This window comes from Coregonus clupeaformis, chromosome 39 (assembly GCF_020615455.1).
Source record: "Coregonus clupeaformis isolate EN_2021a chromosome 39, ASM2061545v1, whole genome shotgun sequence".
Taxonomy (NCBI): Eukaryota; Metazoa; Chordata; class Actinopteri; order Salmoniformes; family Salmonidae; genus Coregonus; species Coregonus clupeaformis.
In genome coordinates, this window is record NC_059230.1 from 18,024,111 (window position 1) to 18,044,811 (window position 20,701).

Here is a 20,701-nt window from a genome sequence, read left to right on the forward strand (position 1 = left end):
CTGATGAAACAAAAATATAACTGTTTGGCCATAATGACCATCATTATGTTTGGAGGAAAAAGGGGGTGCCTTGCAAGCCGAAGAACACCATCCCAACAGTGAAGCACGGGGGTGGCAGCATCATGCTGTGGGGGTGCTTTGCTGCAGGAGGGACTGGTGCACTTCACAAAATAGATGGCATCATGAGGAAGGAAAATTATGTGGATATATTGAAGCAACATCTCAAGACATCAGTCAGGAAGTTAAAGCTTGGTCGCAAATGGGTCTTCCAATGACCCCAAGCATACTTCCAAAGTTGTGGCAAAATGGCTTAAGGACAACAAAGTCAAGGTATTGGAGTGGCCATCACAAAGCCCTGACCTCAATCCTATAGAAAATTTGTGGGCAGAACTGAAAAAGCGTGTGCGAGCAAGGAGGCCTACAAACCTGACTCAGTTACATCAGCTCTGTCAGGAGGAATGGGCCAAAATTCACCAACTTATTGTGGGAAGCTTGTGGAAAGCTACCCGAAACATTTGACCCAAGTTAAACAATTTAAAGGCAATGCTACCAAATACTAATTGAGTGTATGTAAACTTCTGACCCACTGGGAATGTGATGAAAGAAATAAAAGCTTAAATAAATCATTCGCTCTACTATTATTCTGACATTTAACATTCTTAAAATAAAGTTGTGATCCTAACTGACCTAAGACAGGGAATTTTTACTAGGATTAAATGTCAGGAATTGTGAAAAACTGAGTTTAAATGTATTTGGCTAAGGTGTATGTAAACTTCCGACTTCAACTCTATGTGAGTGTGCCCAGTGGTGTAAAGTAACTAAGTAAAAATACTTAAGTACTATTTAAGTAGTTTTTTGATGTATCTGTACTTTACTTTACTTCTTATATTTTTGACAACTTTTACTTTACTCCACTACATTCCTAAAGAAAATATGTACTTTTTACTCCAATATATTTTCCCTGACACCCTAAAGTACTTGTTACATTTCAAATGCTTAGCAGGACAGGAAAATGGTACAATTCACACACTTATCAAGAGAGAAAATGTGGTCATCCCTACTGCCTCTGATCTGGCGGACTCTCTAAACACAAATGCTTAGTTTGTAAATTATGTCTGAGTGTTGGAGTGTGGCCCTGCCTATCCGTAAATAAAATAAAACAAGGAAATCATGCCGTCTAGTTTGCTTAATATAAGGAATTTGAAATGATTAATACTTAAGTATGTTTTAGCAATTCCATTTACTTTTGATACTTAAGTACATTTAAAACCAAATACTTTTAGACTTTTACTCAAGCAGTATTTTACTGGGTAACTTTTGATTTTTACTTGAGTCATTTTCTATTAAGGTATCTTTACTTTTACTCAAGTATGACAATTGGGTACTTTTTCCGCAACTGTGTGTGTGTTTGTGTGTTTGTGTTTGTGTGTGTGTGTTAAAAAGGCCCTTACAGACCATGATTGACCTGCCAACGAACCAATCGCTGCTCCCGTGTGTCCTCTAATTACCTTGCTGGTGCCCGCATACTGGGCTTGGCTAATCTGATAAAGCGAGGGAAATGGACACATGGGAGCAAAGCTAGCAATAGGTCAGACGGAAAAAAGATGGCTGAATCTAATGGTGGTAGAATCAAGAGGAATTAGAATATTGTCCAAAAGAATGGAAAATGAAGCACAGTAGAGTACAGCGATGAGAATGTCACTTCGTATCTTGTAGGAGTACGGTTTGTAAATGAGGAGCAGCTGATCGAATTACCTATCTTGAGGAATCCATTTGAGATATCCAAACTGGTGGAGAGAGTGCTGGGTAGAAGGCTGTGAGGATCATGAGAGGCGGGCTGGTTTGGATTTGTTGTGCTTCTGAGGATCAGAAGAAACATGTGTTGCGTCTCAGCCGATGTGATAAGTTTGAAGTGTCGTGTGTGTCTCTTAGGAACAGGGCACCCCTCAAGGGGGTTATATCTGGAGTCTGGTGGGAAGTAGATGTTGAAGAGATTAAAAATATTCCTGGAGTGATTGATGCACGCCGGATGAATCGTGTGGTGAATAAAGAAAAAAGTGAAGTCTATCTGTTCTTTTGTTTTTTGATATGGAGTCTCTCCCTACTCAAGTGCAGTTAGGGTATATTAACTACAGAGTCAGAGCATTTATCCCAAGAACTATGCAGTGTGATCATTGTTAAGCTTTTGGTCATGTTTCAAGTGTTTGCAGAAGGGAGAAGCCGAGATGTCCAAGTTGTGGAAAATATCATTATGTGTTACAAAAGTGATGGAAATGTGACATGTTGCAATTGTGGTGGGAAGCATGAAGCCACGTCTTTCGAATGCCCCACAAGGGTGAAAGAGAATGAGGTGGCCAATGTCAGGGCTATCCAGAGCATATCATATGCAGCAGCTGTTAAAAGGGTTGAGAGTTTGAATGGGGCACTTGAAGAGTCCATGGTGGTGGATAGGCCTTCACTGCAGGCTGCAGGGGTTGCCTTTCGCCAGCAGGATCCTGACATATTAAAAGTTAAGAAGGTGGACATTGTGGCCTTTCTAGCTATGGTGATAAATGGCACTGCCAAGGTGGAGAGAAGGTCCAGGAAGATATTTGTCACGGTTTCGGCCGAGGCTGCTCCTCCTCCTTGTTCGGGCAGGCTTCGGCGGTCGTCGTCTCCGGAGTACTAGCTGCCACCGTTCTTTGTTTTCGATGTTTGTTTGGTTTGGTCTGTTTGGTACACCTGTTCATGTTTAGTGTTGATTATGTGTCCTATAAGTTCTCGTTGTTTCTGTCATGTGTTGTGTGTAATTGGTTTCACCTGTCTGTTGGTGCTGTTCACTTTTTGCCAGTCGCTAGTGTTACCGTCGCACTGTTGTTTTCGTGCGCAGTCGGTTTTGTGTTTTACGCACTGTTGCGTATTGTTCGCCTCCGGGATGGTTAGACCCGTTTGTTATTTTGTCTTTTCAAGTAAAGACTGGTTTGACTTAGCTCCTGTGTCCTGCACTTGATTCCGCACCACATCCGCATCAGACACCCTGACAGAATTACACACCACACATGACAGAAACAACGAGAACTTATAGGACACATAATCAACACTAAACATGAACAGGTGTACCAAACAGACCAAACCAAACAAACATCGAAAACAAAGAACGGTGGCAGCTAGTACTCCGGAGACGACGACCGCCGAAGCCTGCCCGAAAAAGGAGGAGGAGCAGCCTCGGCCGAAACCGTGACAGGCCACAATTGGTGCAGGGGACAGCCTCCCTCGGGCTCCTTCTCCTCCTCTCTCTAGCGCCAGCACCGGTGAGTAGACGCCCCACTTACCCAGAGCTCTCTGTTGTGCATTTTTGTATACCTGTAAGTTTTCCACAAGTTGCACCTCATTCCCAGTATAAGGCACTAGTAGATTCAGGCGCAGCTGGGAATTTTGTTGATCTGAAATTTTGTTTAGATTTAGGGATTCCCCTCCTTCCTGTTGACGCTCCATTTCCCGTTCATGCATTAGATAGCCGCCCGTTGGGTTCGGGGTTGATTAGGGAGGTCACAGCACCACTTAAGATGTGTACGCAGGGGGGTCATGAGGAGACTATTCAGCTATATCTGATCGACTCTCCTGCGTACCCGGTGGTGCTGGGAATTCCCTGGTTAAGTACCCATAACCCTTCCATCTCGTGGCAACAGAGGGCTCTCAAGGAGTGGTCTGCTCAGTGTGAGGGGCGATGTCTGGGTGTTTCCGTGGGGGCAACCTCGGTGGAAAGTCCAAACCAAGTGCCCGCAATAAACATTCCCCCTGAATATGGGGATTTGGCACTTGTGTTCAGTAAATCGAGGGCGACGCAGTTGCCTCCTCACAGACAGGGGGATTGTGCGATAGACCTCCAGGCAGGAGCGGCGCTCCCACGGAGCCACGTGTATCCTTTGTCTCAAGAGGAGAAAAGGGCTATGGAGACTTACATAGCCGAATCTTTGAGACAAGGATACATACGGCCCTCCACTTCCCCTGCATCCTCAAGCTTCTTTTTTGTGAAGAAAAAGGATGGAGGGTTGTGCCCGTGCATTGATTACCGTGGTCTCAATCAGATTACTGTGAAATACAGTTATCCACTCCCTCTGATTGCGACTATGACGGAGTCATTGCACGGAGCACGTTTCTTCACAAAACTGGATCTCAGGAGCGCATATAACTTGGTGCGCATTAGGGAGGGCGATGAATGGAAAACAGCCTTTAGTACCACCTCGGGTCATTACGAGTATCTCGTCATGCCATACGGGTTGATGAATGCTACTTCAGTCTTCCAATCCTTCGTGGATGAGATCTTCCGGGACATGCAGGGGCAAGGGGTGGTCGTGTACATTGATGACATTCTGGTGTACTCTTCTACCCGAGCCGAGCATGTAGCCCTGGTGCGTCGAGTGTTGAGGAGGCTGTTGGAGCACGACCTGTATGTCAAGGCAGAGAAATGTCTGTTTTTCCAGGAGTCGGTCTCCTTTTTGGGTTATCGGTTGTCCGCGTCAGGGGTGAAGATGGAGGTGGACCGTGTGTCAGCCGTGCGTAATTGGCAAACCCCAACCACTGTTAAAGAGGTGCAGCAGTTCTTGGGCTTTGCGAATTACTACCTGAGGTTTATCCGGGGTTTTGGACAGGTGGCAGCTCCCATCACGTCTCTTCTGAAGGGGGGTCCGGTGCGCTTGCAGTGGTCAGCTGAGGCGGACAGGGCTTTTGGGAAACTGAAGGGCCTGTTTCCTTCGGCTCCGGTGCTGGCGCATCCGGATCCTGCCTTACCATTTCAGGTAGAGGTGGACGCGTCTGAGGCCGGTATAGGGGCCGTTCTATCTCAACGGTCCGGCACGCCACCTAAACTCCGCCCCTGTGCTTTTTACTCTAAAAAGCTCAGCCCGGCGGAGCGTAATTATGACGTAGGGGACAGGGAGCTGTTAGCCGTGGTACAGGCCCTAAAGGTGTGGAGGCATTGGCTTGAGGGGGCTCAACACCCTTTCCTCATTTTGACTGACCATCGGAACCTGGAGTACATTCGGGCAGCTAGGAGACTGAACCCTCGCCAGGCTCGGTGGAACATGTTTCTAGCCAGGTTCGTATTTAAAGTCACGTACATCCCTGGGTCCCAGAACGGTAAGGCAGACGCCCTGTCCCGGCGGTATGACACAGAGGAGAGGTCCGTTGAGCCCACTTCCATACTACCGGAGTCTTGTCTAGTGGCACCGGTTGTGTGGGAGGTCGATGCTGAAATCGAGCGGGCGTTGCGCGCATCGACCTAGCCCTCCACAGTGTCCTGTGGGTCGGACGTACGTTCCGCTCGAGGTTCGGGATCGACTCATTTATTGGGCTCACACGTCACCCTCCTCTGGACATCTTGGTATTGGCCGGACAGTGCACTGTCTTAGTGCTAAGTACTGGTGGCCCACGTCAGCCAGGGATGTGAGGGTTTATGTCTCCTCCTGCTCAGTGTGCGCCCAGTGTAAGGCGCCTAGACATCTGCCTAGGGGTAAGTTACAACCCCTGCCCATTCCACAACGACCATGGTCTCACCTCTCGGTGGACTTCATCACTGACCTTCCCCCCTCGCAGGGGAATACCACTATACTGGTCGTTGTGGACCGGTTCTCTAAGGCCTGTCGTTTCCTCCCTATGCCGGGCCTTCCTACTGCCCTACAGACCGCCGAGGCTCTATTCACCCACGTTTTCCGGCACTACGGGGTACCCGAGGATATTGTGTCTGATCGAGGTCCCCAGTTCACCTCCAGAGTCTGGAGAGCATTTATGGAGCGTTTGGGGGTCTCGGTGAGCCTTACCTCGGGTTACCATCCTGAGAGTAATGGGCAGGTGGAACGCGTGAACCAGGATGTGGGTAGGTTTCTTAGATCATACTGCCAGGGCCGGCCGGAGGAGTGGGCACGGTATGTTCCTTGGGCAGAAATGGCCCAGAATTCCCTTCGCCACTCCTCAACTAACCTAACCCCTTTCCAATGTGTGTTAGGTTACCAGCCGGTTCTGGCACCATGGCAGCAGAGCCAGATCGAGGCTCCTGTGGTGGATGAGTGGGTGCGGCGCTCGGAGGAGACGTGGAACGCTGCACACGTCCATCTGCAGCGGGCTATCCGTCGTCAGAAGGCGAGCGCCGATCTCCACTGCAGTGAGGGGCCGGTGTACGCACCTGGTGATCGAGTCTGGCTCTCTACCAGAAACCTGCCCCTCCGCCTGCTCTGCCGGAAACTGGGTCGGCGGTTTGTGGGGCCGTTTAAAGTCCTGAGAAGATTGAACGAGGTGTGTTACAGATTACAACTGCCTAGTGACTATCGTTTTAACCCCTCGTTCCATGTGTCTCTTCTCAGGCCGGTGGTAGCTGGTCCACTCCAGGAAGATGAGATCAGAGAGACTCCTCCGCCCCCATTGGACATCGAGGGGGCACCGGCGTACACCGTGCGGGGGCACCGGCGTACACCGTCGGATGGGGGGTCTCCAATATCTCGTGGAGTGGGAGGGGTACGGCCCGGAGGAGCGGTGCTGGGTGCCAAGGAGGGACATCTTAGACCCGTCTCTTCTGACTGAGTTCCATCGTGGTCATCCCACGCGCCCTGCTCCGCGTCCTCCTGGTCGTCCTCGAGGCCGGGGTCGGAAGGGGGGGTACTGTCACGGTTTCGGCCGAGGCTGCTCCTCCTCCTTGTTCGGGCAGGCTTCGGCGGTCGTCGTCTCCGTTCTTTGTTTTCGATGTTTGTTTGGTTTGGTCTGTTTGGTACACCTGTTCATGTTTAGTGTTGATTATGTGTCCTATAAGTTCTCTTGTTTCTGTCATGTGTTGTGTGTAATTGGTTTCACCTGTCTGTTGGTGCTGCTTACTTTTTCCCAGTCGCTAGTGTTACCGTCGCACTGTTGTTTTCGTGCGCAGTCGGTTTTGTGTTTTACGCACTGTTGCGTATTGTTCGCCTCCGGGTTGGTTAGACCCGTTTGTTATTTTGTCTTTTCAAGTAAAGACTGGTTTGACTTAGCTCTTGTGTCCTGCACTTGATTCCGCACCACATCCGCATCAGACACCCTGACAATATTAATCATTGTGGAAGCGATGGAGCGGTTCCTGGGGTTGAAAGATTTCTCGGCGAAGGAGTTACATGGAATATTGTCACAAGCCGTACCACCCTTTCAGGCCCTAGAGCATGAGAAGGGAGATATGGAGAATTGAAAGAAGGAAGAAGTGGGAGTTTTGTTTTGTCAATGTACTATTTTTATTTGGTGGATTAAGGTTGTTTCCCTATCACGTATGGATTTTCTTTTTACCTTGTTTTGGTTTCAACCTGTCCATTGGTGGCGGCAATACACCATTTTGGGTTGTAGTCCGCCATAAAACCCACAGAAGAAGAAGGAAAGCTAGCAATAAATAAGTGTTTGCTGTGTAAAATAATGTAAGTAGCCATATTTGAGAGTTGATAGTAAAGTCTGTTTGCAGGGATTGATGTTTGGACTCATTTATGTGCCTTTGTTTGCTAGGCTATTCATTTGTTAGCATGACCTGCCTAGCCTGCTAAATGTTTGTTAACATGACCAGCCTAGCCTGCTAAATGTTTGTTAGCATGACCTGCCTACCCTGCTAAATGTTTGTAACCCACCGCAAATCATAATGATATGACTACATGGGGGCTGTTCAGTCTCATGCCTTTGTCTCACATTTAGGCCCTTATTGTGCAGATTTAGTGCATCTTTTACTGGTATAATTGTATGCTACAATGACAGTGCCTTTCCCACATGTTGGTCATTTCCAGGCCCAGTGCTTGATCCTAGTCTTATAGCATACCTGGCTAATGCTAGTTTGAGGCCCTACCTGGGCCTGCTTACTATTTAACCATAATGTTTATTATGTGATTCAGGCACTGCAATATTATGCATGTTTTATCTTTATAGTGTGCAATTGAGAACATTATTTAGTTTAACTTGTGTGATACAGTAGTGTGCAATTATTTATATATGCCTAATTTCCTTGTGTTGAACTTTTCATGGTTAATTTAGATTTCCATTTCCCTATCCTCCTAGAAACCACACACCCTGTTGTATACGTACCTAAGTGAAATGGAGTGCCTTGTGTGGTGACAATAAAACCGCTTTGTCCACACCTTTTGGCTCTGTTGCCCGACATCCCTGTGGCACTTCACACATCCCTGAATCTAGTGTTTAGTAGAGGTCATCCAGACCCTTTCCGTTTTTTTGTGTGTGATCGAGAGACCCACATTGTACAAAAAAAAGAACCTAAGTGTCACACTACATTTCACTTCACAGAATGGGCTTTACAACATTTCAACTGTAGCCTACATATGTAGAACATATTGAGAAAGACATATTGGGAAAGAAAAATGGGCTGATGTTAAGTCATTGTCTTCAATTCTCCGAAGGGCATTTTCTTGATGTTCATCTTTTCTATTTTGACACCAACTATGACCAGGAAGAAAAATACAAAGATGCTGCAGTTATCTGATTTATATTATTTTTGAATATATGTACTAGTTTAATAGTGTTGTTTTTAGTATGATCTGTGGTATGGAACACGAACTGGGTGACCTACCAACCCATGTTAATCTCAGCCCTGACCTGTAAGCAGGTCTCTGCTGGTCAAGGTCACTATAGGACAAATAAGGGCTCACATGTCCAAAATAAGGGTTGACATTATGTTTTGACAATCTTCCTGAAAGTAGAATGTTAGAGGGTTAGGCCAACTTTTAGAATGTGATATTCTAATTTGAGACATTCAGTTACATAGCATTATTTAAATATTCCCCATGTAATATTTATGGGGAGCTAACATGGCTGCCATAGAATGTTGTAGTGTCATGTAAATGCTCATAATGGAGAAACCGCATTGGCCCAACTCTACATTGCTCTGTAATAGCAGTTCTCTGTATGACTAGCAATTGTTATAATTATTCTAATAGCACAACGTCATTTAATTTCATTCGCGAAAGAAATACACAATTTAATATTTAATATTTCACTGGCAAACAGTTGCTATGTCTGTGTTTTGATCATATCACATCTCAACATTCCACAGCTGCAAAGTGGTAATAGGCTAGTCGCCATTTGCTCAGATGACATCAATTTTTCAAAGGCGTTCATATGAACCAGTCATTTCGTCAGATGTGGAAGAGACATCCCTCACCTGAGATAAGAAAGTGAAAGGAGGATGAGAACGAATAGATATATAAAGAGGCTACTTTTAGCTGGGTGGATATCAATTAGCCTATGGTAAAAGTTAATAATGGATCTCTAAAACGTGGATTATAAAATGTAAACAATTTATGTATTGAATGGATTTTTATACTTTTATAGAAACGTTTTAAACAACAAAATATTAATTTTCAATCATACATGCAGAGACATGGGCTAGGCTACTGAAAATCGGTGTCAATAGGCTATAGCCTGTGCGTAAATTCTACTCCATGCATCATAGGCTACTCATTGTTAGTGCGCATGAAAACATTTCATATCTTCTTATAAAAACGAGTAATGTTGACAATACCTCCCCTCCAAGTTGCTGAAACCCAGGCGGCATGCCTTTGACCGCGCGAGACACCAATTACAGTCCGTGACAGTTGTCCCGCTCCCGCACTCCCAAGTGGACACCACGTGAAAAACCTCACTTGGAATATGGACAATAAGCCTGGCACTTGTATTAAATGTTGACCGGTAAAGTCAAATCCAAGACAAGAACGGGAACACAAGCGAAATGCGACGAAATTGCAATAGTTCTAAAGTTTTAACTCGGCGTGTCCTCGCGTTGAAGTTTGTGGTGCGTCGGGGATCACCTTGGATAGAATGCATTGGCGCACATCTCCTGGTATTTTCTAAATGAGAGAGGGAGGGTGTGACGCGAAGGAGTTTCAGCCGTCCCCTACTCTTGGAGGCCTGTCACAGAGGTCGTCTTTTGCGGCGAGATGAAAGCAGAAAGCTGTCTTGACCTTATTCACCATTGGCTGAAGTTAAGAGGAATGTTATCTGTACACAGAACGGCCACTGTTACTCCTAGGTTTGCACTGTGGCCCTTTCAGATTCCATAAGTGTCCTTAAACATTGGACATATGTAAGCATGTGAAAAAGGACCAATCGTGATGGATCATGCAATTGTTAAAAGCACTATAAAAAGTGCAATAAGCTAGTTGGTCTACTTTTTAAGTATTCCCTAACTCTTCTTCAACCTTATCATGTGACTTTTTGCACCACCAAAAGGAATGGTTACAATTGGATGACATGCAATTTAAGAGGATATTTCATTTTATTGATTAGACTGATATCTGGCTACAGTGGCTGAAAAATGTCAATCTATAGAAAGGAACTGCCCAGATTTGTAGGCCATTGCTCTGCAGGGAATGACCTGCAAAGGCTGAACGCCTGTACCTTTGGAGATATCATGGAACTCAAGCCAATGTCCACCACCACCAATCTGGACCTATGACTCAACACTTCTTCTGGACAGCCTGGGGCTTGTCTGCATTGCACTGGCTCCCATTGTCTGTCTTTTCTGCGGTCATAAATTCCTTTGCTATTTTAGAACACATGCCAAAGGGATCATGCTCGCCACCAGTACACTGCAGCTAGCTCACCCCATCCACTACAAACCCTCCCCTATTCCACAAAAAAAATAAAAAATCCCAAGGCAACAGGTGGGCCCTAAATTCGGAACATACCACTTGGGTCGGTGATTTAGGAGTGGCCGGGGAATTGGGGACAGCAAGCAGGTGTGGATTAGGAGGTGTGTCTCAGTAGGGGTGGTGAGGGGCAATGTAGGACCTGCCAAAAACACAATGGAAAAATGTCTGGTCTAGATCTCTCAATCCAACTTGCTCTCTCCCTCACCCCCTGTGAACACATCCCCATCTCATGCCACTCTCCCTTCCTCCCCTCCTCACCCCTCCCCTCCCTCCATTCATCCCTCCCTCTCTCCCTTTATCTACTCTGATCTAAGGCACAGATTGAGAAAGAGGGGCTGAACCTGACACCACCTTCCAAAGCCAGGGCCCCAGGCCAGTGAGTCATGTGTATGACCCACACTAAATGAGGAAGAAACTCTATACCAGGAGAACAGTGGCCTAAGGCCTCCAAAGCACCAGATCACATAGCATGGGGCTGTAGGCAGGGACAGACACACCAATATATAATACACAGTGATCCCTGTTAAAACCAACTGAACTAGCCCAAACAAAGAAAAAGTTGTGTGTCGAAAATATATACTTTTTTTTTTTTTTTTTTTTTTTACATTTTAGTCATTTTAGCAGACGCTCTTATCCAGAGTGACTTACAGTTAGTGAGTGCATACATTTTCATACATATAGGGGGAGTATGCACACACATACACACATCAGTGCAACATTTGTAAATCGGGAGGTGCCGGAAACAAAAAGTGAGCGTGAGAGGGGGGTGACCTGGGGCGCTCTGAGGTACAGGAAAATCACCTTCATTCTAAAGCATTGTATGCATTACATCGCATTTGCGTAGTGGTCTAGACTAGAGCAGTAGAGTAGATGCGCTTGCATAAATTTTTTGTAGCCTAGGGCCCTGAAAAATTGGGCCTTTTATGAACGCATTTCATGCAATTCTATGTAATTTTACATGACTGGAGACTTTAGCAGAATATTTTTTAATACCGCACAAATTATTTAAATGTCAGGCTATATACAACTTCCAATTAGGCCTATTGAGTGAACAGCATTGTTTTTACAAACTAAACCGAGAGAGATAGGCTTTTGGCACGAGCGCATCGGCCATCGCCGGTGAGTGAGCTGTGCACCATTGGGTTAGACATTGAAACTGGAAAGCTTTTTTAGGACTATAATTTCCTAATCATATTGTACAATATGTGTGTTTCAGCCACACACCTAGGCCTAGGCTATTGATGGATTCAAGACGAGGTCGTTTTTAATGATCTCACATTCTCAGTTTGTCAGTGTCAAAATAGCCTGACATTTAAATAATTTGTGCGGTATTAAAAAATATTCTGCTAAAGTCTCCAGTCATGTAAAATTATATAGAATTGCATGAAATGCGTTCATAAAAGGCCCAATTTTTCAGGGCCCTAGGCTACAAAAAAATTTATGCAAGCGCATCTACTCTACTGCTCTAGTCTAGACCACTACGCAAGACACTAACAAACTGAGAATGTGAGATCATTAAAAACGACCTCGTCTTGAATCTATCAATAGCCTAGGCCTAGGTGTGTGGCTGAAACACACATATTGTACAATATGAGGAGGAAATTATAGTCCTAAAAAAGCTTTCCAGTTTCAATGACTAACCCAATGGTGCACAGCTCACTCACCGGCGATGGCCGATGCGCTCGTGCCAAAAGCCTATCTCTCTCAGTTTAGTTTGTAAAAACAATGCTGTTCACTCAATAGGCCTAATTGGAAGTTGATAAAATATTTTCATAGCCTACAGAGAAGTCTTTTTGTTTCAGCAGGAGCCATTTGCTTTCCAACCTGTGCTATCCCATGATTGTATTTGAAATATTGCAAAAGGCCTGTTTTGGCTGTATGCTGTTCACTGACAGATTTGCCACATGGTCCAGACTGTAGGCCAGGGTTCTTCAATTCTGGTCCTGGAGGGCCGAAACACTTCTGTTTTTTATTTCTACCTGGTAGTTAATTGCACTCACCTGGTGTCCCAGGTCTGAATTAGCCCCTGATTAGAAGGAGAGGATGAAAAACAGAAGTGTTTCGGCCCTCCAGGACCGGAATTGAAGAACCCTGCTGTAGGCAATGCCTTGTGATTGGGCTACACACAATCCAAGCTATGCTATAAAAAAAAAGGCTATTGATCCTCGGTGGCTAAATTACAGCGGGGAAAAAAAGTATTTAGTCAGCCACCAATTGTGCAAGTTCTCCCACTTAAAAAGATGAGAGAGGCCTGTAATTTCCATCATAGGTACACGTCAACTATGACAGACAAATTGAGAGAAAAAAAATCCAGAAAATCACATTTTTAATGAATTTATTTGCAAATTATGGTGGAAAATAAGTATTTGGTCACCTACAAACAAGCAAGATTTCTGGCTCTCACAGACCTGTAACTTATTCTTTAAGAGGCTCCTCTGTCCTCCACTCGTTACCTGTATTAATGGCACCTGTTTGAACTTGTTATCAGTATAAAAGACACCTGTCCACAACCTCAAACAGTCACACTCCAAACTCCACTATGGCCAAGACCAAAGAGCTGTCAAAGGACACCAGAAACAAAATTGTAGACCTGCACCAGGCTGGGAAGACTGAATCTGCAATAGGTAAGCAGCTTGGTTTGAAGAAATCAACTGTGGGAGCAATTATTAGGAAATGGAAGACATACAAGACCACTGATAATCTCCCTCGATCTGGGGCTCCACGCAAGATCTCACTCGTGGGGTCAAAATGATCACAAGAACGGTGAGCATAAATCCCAGAACCACACGGGGGGACCTAGTGAATGACCTGCAGAGAGCTGGGACCAAAGTAACAAAGCCTACCATCAGTAACACACTACGCCGCCAGGGACTCAAATCCTGCAGTGCCAGACGTGTCCCCCTGCTTAAGCCAGTACATGTCCAGGCCCGTCTGAAGTTTGCTAGAGTGCATTTGGATGATCCAGAAGAGGATTGGGAGAATGTCATATGGTCAGATGAAACCAAAATAGAACTTTTTGGTAAAAACTCAACTCGTCGTGTTTGGAGGACAAAGAATGCTGAGTTGCATCCAAAGAACACCATACCTACTGTGAAGCATGGGGGTGGAAACATCATGCTTTGGGGCTGTTTTTCTGCAAAGGGACCAGGACGACTGATCCGTGTAAAGGAAAGAATGAATGGGGCCATGTATCGTGAGATTTTGAGTGAAAACCTCCTTCCAGCAGCAGTCTCCAGATCTCAACCCCATAGAAAATCTTTGGAGGGAGTTGAAAGTCCGTGTTGCCCAGCGACAGCCCCAAAACATCACTGCTCTAGAGGAGCTCTGCATGGAGGAATGGGCCAAAATACCAGCAACAGTGTGTGAAAACCTTGTGAAGACTTACAGAAAACGTTTGACCTGTGTAATTGCCAACAAAGGGTATATAGCAAAGTATTGTGAAACTTTTGTTATTGACCAAATACTTATTTTCCACCATAATTTGCAAATAAATTCATAAAAAATCCTACAATGTGATTTTCTGGAATTTTTTTTCTTCTCATTTTGTCTGTCATAGTTGACGTGTACCTATGATGAAAATTACAGGCCTCTCTCATCTTTTTAAGTGGGAGAACTTGCACAATTGGTGGCTGACTAAATACTTTTTTCCCCACTGTATAGGCCTACTCCTGGTGTAGTATTCTGAATTATTTAATTTATTTCTGAACATATGGCAGTAATTCTATAACTTTGGTAAATGGATTTCAATTTATAAGGGGTGCTGCAGCACCACCAGCACCCTTCCCATGGTTATGATTCTATAAGAAATAAATGATGAAGTACAACTCTGGAGAGATGGTAGTTGCAGGCTCATGTCTATCAGAGCAGAGAGAGGGAAAGAGATCATAGAAAGTGATTCTGGTTCTGAGAGAGATACAGGCACGCTTCTCTCTCGCACCACATCAACTGCCACGAGTTGGTCTCTAGGCTACAATGTTGCGCAAATCATAAACCCGGGCTGGCCCAAGCCCAATCAATTCTTAGAATATCAGGCGGGGGCTGAAAATCTACGTTTTCACATTAGGCTACGTTTTTTTAGGGGGCAGGAGAATTACAGAGGCGGCCACTCAAATTAACTATGATCGCTTTTGTTCAAATGTTCCCATTGCAAACAGTGAAAATTATGTTTCATGCCACGAGAGGTACCGGATCCAGGCAAATAAACTACCGGTCAAAAGTTTTAGAACATCTACTCATTCAAGGGTTTCTATTGATTTTTTACTATTTTCAACATTGTAGAATAATAGTGAAGACATCAAAACTATGAAAGAACACATATGGAATCATGTAGTAATCAAAAAAGTGTTAAACAAATCAAAATATATTTTATATTTGAGAATCTTCAAATAGCCACCCTTTGCCTTGATGACAGCTTTGCACACTCTTGGCATTCTCTCAACCAGCTTCACCTGGAATGTTTTTCCAACAGTCTTGAAGGAGTTCCCACATATGCTGAGCACTTGTTGGCTGCTTTTCCTTCACTCTGCCGTCCGACTCATCCTAAACCATCTCACTTGGGTTGAAGTCGGGGGATTGTGGAGGCCAGGTCATCTGATGCAGCACTCCATCAAATCAAATCAAATGTTATTTGTCACATGCACCGAATACAACAGGTGTATTCTGGGTATCAATTTGATTAGATGTTCAGGAGTCTTATGGCTTGGGGGTAGAAGCTGTTTAGAAGCCTCTTGGACCTAGACTTGGCGCTCTGGTACCGCATGCCGTGCGGTAGCAGAGACAACAGTCTATGACTAGGCTGGCTGGAGTATTTGACCATTTTTAGGGCCTTCCTCTGACACCGCCTGGTATAGAGGTCCTGGATGGCAGGAAGCTTGGCCCCAGTGATGTACTGGGCCGTACGCACTACCATCTGTAGTGCCTTGCGGTCGGAGGCCGAGCAGTTGCCATACCAGGCAGTGATGCAACCAGTCAGGATGCTCTCGATGGTGCATTTTGAGGATCTGAGGACCCATGCCAAATCTTTTCAGTCTCCTTAGGGGGAATAGGTTTTGTCGTGCTCTCTTCACGACTGTCTTGGTGTGCTTGGACCATGTTAGTTTGTTGGTGATGTGGACACCAAGGAACTTGAAGCTCTCAACCTGCTCCACTACAGCCCCGTCGATGAGAATGGGGGCGTGCTCGGTCCACTTCCTTTTCCTGTAGTCCACAATCATCTCCTTTGTCTTGATCATGTTGAGGGAGAGGTTGTTGTCCTGGCACCACACAGCCAGGTCTCTGACCTCCTCCCTATAGGCTGTCTCGTCGTTGTTGGTGATCAGGCCTACCACTGTTGTGTCATCGGCAAACTTAATGATGGTGTTGGAGTCGTGCCTGGCCATGGAGTCGTGCCTGTCCAGGTGTGAAAGGGCAGTGTGGAGCACAATAGAGATTGCATCATCTGTGGATCTGTTGGGGCGGTATGCAAATTGGAGTGGTTCTAGGGTTCTGGGATAATGGTGTTGATGTGAGCCATGACCAGCCTTTCAAAGCACTTCATGGCTACAGACGTGAGTGCTACGGGTCGGTAGTCATTTTGGCAGGTTACCTTAGTGTTCTTGGGCACAGGGACTATGGTGGTCTGCTTGAAACATGTTGGTATTACAGACTCAGACAAGGAGAGGTTGAAAATGTCAGTGAAGACACTTGCCAGTTGGTCAGCGCATGCTCATAGAATGTTGACCTGTTTAAAGGTCTTACTCACATCGGCTATGGAGAGCGTGATCACACAGTCGTCCGGAACAGCTGATGCTCTCATGCATGTTTCAGTGTTACTTGCCTCGAAGCGATCATAGAAGTAATTTAGCTCATCTGGTAGGCTCGTGCACTGGGCAGCTCGCGGCTGTGCTTCCCTTTGTAGTCTGTAATAGTTTGCAAGCCCTGCCACGTCCGACGAGCGTCGGAGCCGGTGTAGTATGATTCGATCTTAGTCTGGTATTGACGCTTTGCCTGTTTGATTGTTCGTCGGAGGGCATATCGTGATTTCTTATAAGCTTCCGGGTCAGAATCCCGCTCCTTGAAAACGACAGCTCTACCCTTTAGCTCAGTGCGGATGTTGCCTGTAATCCATGGCTTCTGGTTGGGGTATGTACAGTCACTGTGGGGACGATGTCATCGATGCATTTATTGATGAAGCCAGTGACTGATGTGGTGTACTCCTCAATGCCATCGGAAGAATCCCGGAACATATTCCAGTCTGTGCTAGCAAAACAGTGCTGTAGCTTAGCATCTGCTTCATCTGACCACTTTTTTATTGACCGAGTCACTGGTGCTTCCTGCTATAGTTTTTGCTTGTAAGCAGGAATCAGGAGGATAGAATGATGGTCAGATTTGCCAAATGGAGGGTGAGGGAGCACTTTGTACACGTCTCTGTGTGTGGAGTAAAGGTGGTCTAGAGTTTTTTTCCCTCTGGTTGCACATTTAGAAAATGAGGTAAACGGCCACTAGGAGCGCCACCTCTGGATGAGTTTTTTCCTGTTTGCTTATGGCCATATACAGCTCATTCAGTGCGGTCTTAGTGCCAGCATCGGTTTGTGGTGGTAAATAGACAGCTATGAAGAATATAGATGAAAACTCTCTTGGTAGATAGTGTGGTCTACAGCTTATCATGAGATACTCTACCTCAGGCGAGCAAAACCTCGAGACTTCCTTAGATATCGTGCACCAGCTGTTGTTTTCAAATATACATAGACCGCCAGCCTTGTCTTACCAGAGGCTGCTGTTCTATCCTGATGATACAGTGTATAACACGCCAGCTGTATGTTTTTCATGTCATCGCTCAGCCACGACTCGGTGAAACATAAGATATTACAGTTTTTAATGTCCCGTTGGTAGGATATACGTGCTTGTAGTTCGTCCACTTTATTATCAAGCGATTGTACATTGGCCAATAGTACCGATGGCAAAGGCAGATTAGCCACTCGTCGCCGGCTCCTTACCAGGCACCCCGATCTCCTTCCGCGATATCTTCGTCTCTTTCTACTGCGAATTACGGGGATGAGGGCCCTGTTGGGTGTCTGGAGCAAATCCCTCTCGTCCGAATCATTAAAGAACAATTATTTGTCCAGTTCAAGGTGAGTAATCGCTGTTCTGATGTCCAGAAGCTCTTTTCGATCATAAGAGACAGTAGCAGCAACATTATGTACAAAATAAGTTACAAACAATGCGAAAAACAAACAAAATATCACGGTTGGTTAAGAGCCCATAAAATGGCAGCCGTCCCCTCCGGCGCCATTATACACACTCTGTAGGCACACTCTCTTCTTGGTAAAATAGCCCTTACACAGCCTGGAGGTTTGTTGGGTCATTGTCCTGTTGAAAAACAAATGATAGTCCCACTAAGCCTAAACCAGATGGGATGGTGTATTGCTGCAGAATGCTGTGGGAGCCATGCTGGTTAAGTGTGCCTTGAATTCTAAATAAATCACAGACAGTGTCACCAGCAAAGCACCCCCACACCATAACACCTCCTCCTCCATGCTTTACGGTGGGAAATGCACATGTTGAGATCATCCGTTCACCCACACCGCGTCTCACAAAGACACGGCAGTTGGAACCAAAAATCTCAAATTTGGACTCATCAGACCAAAGGACACATTTCCACCGGTCTAATGTCCATTGCTCGTGTTTCTTGGCCCAAGCAAGTCTCTTCTTCTTATTGGTGTCCTTTAGTAGTGGTTTCTTTGCAGCAATTCGACCATGAAGGCCTGATTCACACAGTCTCCTCTGAACAGTTGATGTTGAGATGTGTCTGTTACTTTTAGCATTTATTTGGGCTGCAATTTCTGAGGCTGGTAACGCTAATGAACTTATCCTCTGCAGCAGAGGTAACTCTGGGTCTTCCATTCCTGTGGCGGTCCTCATGAGAGCTAGTTTCATCATATAGCTTGATGGTTTTTGTGACTGCACTTGAAGAATCTTTCAAAGTTCTTGAAATTGTCCGTATTGACTGACCTTCATGTCTTAAAGTAATGCTGGACTGTCGTTTCTCTTTGCATATTTGAGCTGTTCTTGCCATAATATGGACTTGGTCTTATACCAAATAGGGCTATCTTCTGTATAGCCCCCCTACCTTATCACAACACAATTGATTGGCTCAAACGCATTAAGAAGGAATGAAAGTCCACAAATTAACTTTTAAGAAGGCACACCTGGTAATTGAAATGCATTCCAGGTGACTACCTCATGAAGCTGGTTGAGAGAATGCCAAGAGTGTGCAAAGCTGTCATCAAAGCAAAGGGTGGTTATTTGAAGAATCTCAAATATAAAATATATTTTGATTTGTTTAACACTTTTTTGGTTACTACATGATTCCATATGTGTTATTTCATAGTTTTGATGTCTTCACTATTATTCTACAATGTAGAAAATAGTAAAAAAATAAAGAAAAACACTTGAATGAGTAGGTGTTCTAAAACATTTGACCGGTAGTGTAGGTTCCGGAACGAAACAGTCCAAAACTGAGAGGTGCCGGATCCTGTTCCGGCAGGATCCGTTTCAAATTAAGCACTGACACATATACAATTTGTGGGTTGTCACTGCACATATCCGTTGTGTTGCCCCAAAACTGGAAGTGCCACCAATCAGAGAGCGTTATCTGAGGTTAAGTTGCACTGCCACACCGACACACACAAACCATGTGACTGACTCACCATCAGTCAACCAGGTGATCTGCTGTGAGTCAGGCGATGTAAATACCATTCCTCAGTAATGACTCTCTCCCACTGTGTGTGTGTGTTTGGGTGCATTAGCAAAGGGGGGCTGCCAAAGTGCTAGTTCATAATCATTCTACAGTAATGTGATGTGTGTGACAGAAAACAGGTGTTGCATTATAGCCTCTCATGCATTCAACAAGTCTCAAGACTTTGAAAGCAATGGTGTCTAAATGGAAGACTCTGGTTATAGGTAGTTAGACTTGCGTAGTCAACTACCTTAAGACCTGTAGCCGTTAGAGAAGGCATTGAGCAAACACACTTCTTCCTCTATCGTGCCATAAAGGCCTAGACCCCTTTGCAGAGACATGGTAAGTTAAAGCTGACAATTGGGGAGAAAATACTAGTGTGAAGACTAACCTGAATCGCTAAATCAGTTACTAACAATGGAATATTTGGTAGCACTTTATAATAACTCCATTATATGTTCTACTATGCTAAAATATGGAATTGTTTTAAGATGATCATATAGTACCATGGATCATTTAGCTATTTGATTTTGAATTTTAGGACCCCTGTAGGTATAAAAAATATATATACAGTACCAGTCAAAAGTTTGGACAAACCTACTCATTCAAGGGTTTTTCTTTATTTTTACTATTTTCTACATTGTAGAATAATAGTGAAGACATCAAAACTATGACAACACATATGGAATCATGTAGTAACCAAAAAATTGTTTAGGGAAGGCCCTTTCCTGTTTCAGCACGACAATGCCCCCGTGCACAAAGCGAGGTCCATACAGAAATGGTTTGTCGAGATCGGTGTGGAAGAACTTGACTGGCCTGCATGGAGCCGTGACCTTAACCCCATCAAACACCTTTGGGATGAATTGGAACTACGGCTAACTTACAGTCACGTCAAAAAGTGCATCCAGAATAACAGCAAAGTAGCGGCATTTGCATTTGTTTAAGGTGTTTTCTAGTGACATTTATTTGGAGACATCCATAACAATGAGCTAATGAGGTGCGATTTCGCCCGGCATAGAAAATGTGCTCACTCGTCAGGACACTGTTGTTCAGAGGAGCTAGCCAACAACACAGCTAACACAATCACTTCAAACTGAAGCTGGAAAGACTGCAAACTAGCTGCACTTAGTTTTGTTTTATATATCCATACAAATGATGCCAGCAAAGAGAAACGACAGTCCATCATTACTTTAAGACATGAAGGTCAGTCAATCTGGAAAATGTCAAGAACTTTGAAAGTTTCTTCAAGTGCAGTCACAAAAATCATCAAGGGCTATGATGAAACTGGCTCTCATGAGGACCACAGGAAAGAAAGACCCAGAGATACCTCTGCTGCAGAGGATAAGTTCAT

General features: G+C 44.9%; 1 protein-coding gene across 1 annotated transcript in view; it reads right to left on the reverse strand.

Annotated features, from left to right (window-relative positions):
- Nucleotides 1–9,878, reverse strand: part of LOC121554659 (solute carrier family 2, facilitated glucose transporter member 4-like) — a 36,332-nt gene extending 26,454 nt beyond the window's left edge. The window contains exon 1 of the mRNA XM_041868322.2: nt 9,506–9,878. Within this exon, the coding sequence (XP_041724256.1) occupies nt 9,506–9,538 (33 nt within the window). The 5' untranslated portion in view covers nt 9,539–9,878. The remainder of the gene's footprint in view (nt 1–9,505) is intronic.
- Nucleotides 9,879–20,701: the final 10,823 nt, after the last annotated feature.